The sequence below is a fragment of the Poecilia latipinna genome, unplaced genomic scaffold, assembly GCF_001443285.1.
Source record: "Poecilia latipinna isolate Pla-1442-1.1 unplaced genomic scaffold, P_latipinna-1.0 Scaffold171, whole genome shotgun sequence".
Lineage (NCBI taxonomy): Eukaryota > Metazoa > Chordata > Actinopteri > Cyprinodontiformes > Poeciliidae > Poecilia > Poecilia latipinna.
The window spans coordinates 194,395-200,775 of record NW_015112787.1 but is presented as its reverse complement, the minus strand read 5'-3'; the positions used below and the strand labels follow the sequence as shown (position 1 = coordinate 200,775).

The 6,381-nt window shown below is 40.3% G+C and overlaps 1 protein-coding gene across 6 annotated transcripts in view; it reads left to right on the top strand.

Annotated features, from left to right (window-relative positions):
* The window catches only part of kiaa0825 (KIAA0825 ortholog), a 156,682-nt gene that overhangs the window by 46,954 nt on the left and 103,347 nt on the right, over positions 1 to 6,381 (top strand). For all 6 annotated transcript variants that reach the window (XM_015030054.1, XM_015030052.1, XM_015030051.1 and 3 more), the window contains 4 exons: positions 806 to 996; positions 2,363 to 2,569; positions 2,867 to 2,977; positions 5,797 to 5,936. In XM_015030054.1, coding sequence (XP_014885540.1) covers positions 806 to 996; positions 2,363 to 2,569; positions 2,867 to 2,977; positions 5,797 to 5,936 — 649 coding nt within the window. The remainder of the gene's footprint in view (positions 1 to 805; positions 997 to 2,362; positions 2,570 to 2,866; positions 2,978 to 5,796; positions 5,937 to 6,381) is intronic.

Here is a 6,381-nt window from a genome sequence, read left to right as displayed (position 1 = left end):
GTATATAAATTGTAATTTTGTGGTTTATTCTTTGTTTATTTGGGGGAAGGAGGCGGGGCGGTGGGATTAGGTGTTTTCATGGGGTTGGTTTTGTCCTGTGCCTAATACTGCTGTCAGTCAGAAAGATCCAGGCCGTACTCCCATAAGTGATTGATAGTGAAATGACCAGAAAAGGAAGAAATATAAAGGTGAGGTAGAATTTGAGGACGTGTGAGGGAACTCAGTGGCCATTGAGATGTAGACAGGAGGTAGTTGGGGAGTTTTGGTTGACTCAGTATCCCTGCCATACTCATCATCAGTTTGTTGCTGGAGGGTAAATACAGTATGCTGAGCTGTGGGGAGCAGGGGTAAAGACAACTGAAGCCATCTTTAATAAATTTATGACAAAGCTACAGGATTCCTGGGTAATAATCTCTCTCAATCCATATTTGCCTTTGTTCTTTCCAATCCTTACGCATCATTTCTATCTTTAGCATTATTTGATTGATCTCATCTCCCTCGCCCTTTCTGTAAGTGTGAGTGTTTCTGGAAGTTGCAGGTGTGCAACTGTTGGGATTTTCATGAGATTGTGACTTTAAAGCAGCCTATATTCCCAGTGGGGGAAGAAACCCAGGTGCAGAGTGCAGGTGGCATGACCGCTACGACATCCTGGTGATGACAGACCAGTCTCTCCCCCCCTCCCCTGCCTGCAGTTTCTCTCCTTCTATATTTGTCTTTGGTGTGTTTCTGCTCCACTCTCTGTGTCCACATTATAGCACATATGCAGCTGTGACCCCCCCCCTCCTGTATGTTTCTTTCTTCGAAGGGAGAGCGGTGTTCCTTCGCACTGCAGATGTGGTTTTACTTCCTGTGCGGGCTTCGCAGCGACCTGTGGTCAGTTCTTCCGTCAGAGCTTGCCAAGGATGTGCTGGGATATGTGCTAGCAGAGACTTTGCAACTGCTGGTGCGAAGATACTCCAGAGTCCGTGCTTCGTACAAGAGACACTTGCAGATCAGGTATTTTGAAAAACATACATAAACAACGCTACAACAAAATCAGTACCCCAACCAATGCACTGTATGTATGCTGAGTTTTAATGGATAAACCCTCAAATCTGCTGAGTTGAGTTCAACCAAAGGTATGAAATGTGTGTGATTTTGTTACATACTTGTTCCATTGTGTATTTTTCACTACCTTTATCTCTGAAGAAACAAATTAGACTGACTATTGTCATCTACTGCAGGTAAAATGTCACCTGCCAATACCTCTTTAGAACCTCTCTTAAAAAAATCTGGACTGTTCCTTTCATGATATTGTACAAAATAGCTAGACAAAAATGTGAAATTAAACTAACACGAATTTCATATTCTGTATCCCTTACGTACCTACTTTGATTGGTAACATGGAACTAACATTTTGTTTCGATTTTATATTTCAGACAAAAAAACTTAGTATCAACCAAACTTGGAATCGATAGGTCAGACTTTTTAAAAATTGGTGATCTGCCAGAAATCTGCTGTTGGTGCACTCTTAGTTCATCACTGCAACCATTCAGAACCTGGCAAAGACAAATATTACTAAAAAAATGAAATTATCCAAAGGATTGTTTTGCTACACTTGGTAGTCCACACATACGGCTAAAGATACAGAATAATTGAGTTGAATCAAAAATGTTCACGAATCAAAAGTGTGAATCTCAACTATTTTTTTCAGTTTTGGAGTTTGCTAACTGCTTCAGTCTGAGTTTATCAATACTATCTCTGGATCACAGATAGACGTAGAGATGGTGGACGTCAGTAAATTTGATAACACTTTATTTGAAGGGGGGATGAATAAGACTGACATGACACTTTCATAAACATGACATAACACCTGTCATGAACATGAATAAGTCTTCATGAATATCTATGACTGTTGTCATAAAGCGTCATTCGGTAGATTATGACACTTTTGATACAAAGTTGACATTATTCAAAATGTCTTTGTTATGACAACTTGACATTAACTAAGAAATCATTACTGTTTAAACTTTACCTTTAATAACATAAAGTTACCTCATTTTTAAAGTGCAATCAATAATACTTTTATAAAAAATTTGCATCAGTACAACTAAACAGGCTTCTTTCTGAAACTTCTCCAGGTCTAAAACCTGGACTTTACTTTCATCATTCTCTGTTTGGTCACCATTGTTTGTCTCTGAAAAGATAACGTGACGGAAAGAAAAAAAAAATCATTGACCATATTATGGTAATGCTTCCTGATTTTTAAATATTAACACTATACTTTAATCCCTAGGAGTAAAATGAAAATGATGATTTTTTTTTCTTTTTTAGTTTTGGATTGAAGCAACAATATGCTTCTCCGTTTCTCTCTGTTTTTAAGGTGTGACATCACAGCAGTGTTGCTCTACGTGGAGCACCTCATGTGGAGTGTCAGTGAGAGTCCAGAGGATGTGATTCTGATCGACCCTACTTCAGAAATTACCATCATAGGAGGTGGCTCGGACTGGCCGTACCAAATCCACATCCTGTGTGACCAACTGCTGACGGTCCTCCTAGTTGTTACAGCGCCAATATCTTTTGTGCATAGGTTCGTACTGTGTGTACATTAAGTTTTTTTTTGTTTTTTTTTCTGTGTAACTGAAATGTTGTGAATTAAGGTGAAGTCTGTAAACTTAATAATCATCCAATTAGTGGGCTGAGTGAAGGCCGTCGATAGGAAAAGAAACTGAAGCAAACTGAATAAAAGACTACAAGCAAAAAAAAAAAAAAAAAATTAGTCGGCATTAACGCTTTCTGCTTGAAAAGCCGTTTGACCTCCATTAAATAGACATGTGTTGCAAGTAGTGTCTTGTAAAGCTACCGTGTGCAATTTTAATTTCTCTAGATCGTTTATGAATAGTGCTTCAAAGGACTCAGCACCACGCCAGCCTGAAAGGCCTGTTGTACGCTGGCTAAATGCTATCAACCCTGACCGCTTCCCAGAACAGGTCATAAGGTATGTAAAGCACACCCATAATGTAAGTCTGTTGCACTTCATTCAGTAGGCACACAAACTATACTCAGCAAAAGCATTTGCACCGACTGAACTTCATCCACAAACTTCAGTCTTTTTTTTTTTTTTTTTTTTTACAAACCAACACAACGCAGTCCACAAATGTAAAATATTTCCTTTTTATTTTAAAATCAATCTGACAATTTCAAAATGCACTTGTTTTCAGCCCCGTTTATTCGGACACCACTGCATTACCCACTGTTTTCAGAAGTTGCATACTTAGTTAATAGAGTCCACCTGAGTGTGATTTAATCTCAGAGTACCGGTAAATACCGCTGTTCTGTGACGACAAGTCAAAGGTAAAGTTTAAAGCAGAGTTAAGTTTTAAAGCACTATCCCGAGCTTTGAACATTTCACACAGCACTGTTAAATATACGATCTAAAAAAGAAAGAGCCTGACACAATCCCAAACTTGACAAGACACGGCTGTCTAAGAAGGCCAAACAAACAGAGCAGTGGAGCAGCCAACAGGTCCATTGTAACCTTGACAGTGCTGCATACGATCCACATCTCATCTGGATTTTTTGTCAACATGTCTAGTAATCATCTACCTCAAAAATCTGGCATTTGTGAGAGAGTGGGAAGAATATAGACTGAGAAAACCACAGGATGTCCTGTTTGCAGTTTTCTTTTCAAGCCAGGCAGTGGACAAAACAAGTGGAAGAAGTTACTCTGCTCTCTGCCTTGCATGCAAAATGCAATGTGTGGCCAACAGCTAACGTTGTGTCCTCCTGAACATACCGCCCCTATCCTTGTAATTCTTTGGGTATTTGTTTCTTCCACATGAACAGGGAAACAGAGCAAAGTAGATGGATGGAGCTAAAAGCAGAACCATGGAAGAAAAGCCATGTAACTAGTGTGATCACGTCAAAGAGGACATAGCCAGACCTAGAATGGAATTTTTTTTTTTTTTAGAAAAAAGTTGATAGAATTAACAAGTATTAGAAAATTTAGACCTAAACCCAATTCAAATTTGTGCCACGGATTAAAAATAGCTTTTTTTTATCAACTCTTTTCAGCCAATCTAACTGAGTTTGAGCTATTGTTCGTAGATGAATGGTTAAAAATGACATTCTGTTGATGTACAAAGCTTTTGAAATGCACTCCAAAAGTATTGCGGGAATGCTGTAATTGCAACACTAAGTGTTTCTACAATTGACTCTGAGGGACTGAACACAATTGCACACCACACCTTTTACTTGTAAAAAAAATAAAATGTAATAAAATTGGAAAAACATCTGTTTTTCTGGTCCACTTTAAAATTAGAATTATAATTTTTTTTGGTTAGTCTTTCTCATAAAATCCAGATAAAACACATCAAACTTTTAGGTTGAATCGGGACAAAATGTGGAAAAGCTCAAATCCTCTCACCAGGCGCTGTAACCTGCTGCCCAGGCTTCAGTCCAAAGTTGCCACCATGACATAAACGCAGATGAAACCAGCATTACCTTTGACACAGTGGTAACACTGATGGTTATGGGAGCTTTACAAAGGAGACATCACAGATGCGTTATTTGTCTGCATTTGTGTCTAACTGCTGTTGTGAGCTGTGCGATCAATCACTCTTGCACACATTTGTCTCCACCCTCCACCCCTCTCGTCTCACAGCCAGAGGTTATGTCACCTGATGCCGGTGGAGCACAAATCAAACAAATCCCTGCTTTAGTATTGTGGATCTGAAGTTGGTTTGTTTTTATGGCCTCTTTATTTCTTTTGGTCCCACCTCCTGCTTTGATGGAAGGACGCCAGAAGGCCTACAGATGGCCCATAGCCAGAACCGCAGGTCCTCATCCAGATCCTGACTGCCAAATCTTTCCCCAGTCAATTAAAACATATAAATGTATTCAATGAAATGCTTAAATCACCAAATAACTTGTGTTGTGTGTTTCTCCTTTGTGCTCTGCTCTGAATTATCCCATCTGTCTGTCTGCGGGTGCGGGTGCATGCGTGTGTGAGCCTGCATGCGTAGTTGGGTTTGTGTGTTTGGATTCTGTAAGCTGACCCTGCCCTGTAGATTTATCAGAGCACTTAAAAGAGGACTACTTATGAATTTGCAGTCACAGTGACATCATAAATTGTTCTGTCAGACTGAGGCATAGTTTTCTTCAGTCAAGCAGCAGGGTGCACCCTTCTCTAGCCTTTCTGTTCAGATGGAAAGGCTAATTTCTGGGGAGACACCCCCTCAACGCGCCGCCTCCCGCCTCTTTGCTCTTAAGACCAACTCTGTCCACTCTTTCCATTAGATTTTATTGAGATGTATAAAGTAACATGCAGGCACACATGTCAGCATGCTTTCACACTTGCGCACTCATAACCACAAGCAAAGGCTCTGAACACACTGAAAGCTTCGCACACACCAAGGATACGGCTCATTACTCACAGCTGGCTGCAGCCTCTTGGTTATACAAAAGATGTAGGAGGGGGGTGTGGGGGTATTGCTGTATATTCATGTATTTGGCTGTCACCCAAATGTTAATTTGCTTTTAGCTGGCCGAGATTGGAGCTAATTCCTTTCCATGCATGCTATAAGTAAGTTTACATTTGAAGTGAACAGCACTAAAAAAGAATGACTATTTTTTGCCATTCCCCAGCTGTTCGTACTTCTCAGGATTTTTTTTTTTTTTTTGTCTTTGTTTCTTCCTCTGTTGTGAAGCCTTCATGTCTTTTTTGTGGTCTCTAGCTACGTGGATTTCAATCAGAATGCTCACCTGACGCCGCAGAACTGTCAACTTTTTCTCCTTTCTTTCTTTCTCGTCTCTAAGAAATGGCTTTACGGGTGAGGCAGCCTTGGCGTGCCAGTTGAGGCTACTGACCTCTGACCCAGGATGCAGTCCCAAGCTGCTGCTGCAAATGCTGCTTTATGAAGATTGCCACCTGCCTAGAATACTTCTGGAAAATTCCTGTGAGTTTTTTTTTTCTATTTGTTTTATTTTGCATTGACTTTAAAGCATTTGCAGCTTGAGCAGGCTGTTGTTTTCTGACGCCTCGCCATTCGTCTTTTAGGAAAAAGGGAAAATACTTTTGTTTCTTTGATATTTCCTGTTTCATATCAGTGGTTACCACAAGGGGACATCTGTGGGAAGTGTTTATTGGAATCCTAATTATGGTGCTCTAAGATCTTAAGCTAGTTATATGGACTGTGGATGATCCCCATTCATTTTATGAAGTTATCATCAGCATCTCTGCCATCATCATCATTTTCACCTTGGTCATCATCATTACTAAATCAATAGAGCACAGTAATAAACAGTCAGCTGGCCCAGGCAGAGCACATACTCTGACCTTTAAAGATTTCCCCCCCCCCCCCCCCCCCCCCTTTCTTTTCCCTCTTCCCCCCCCAGAACCAC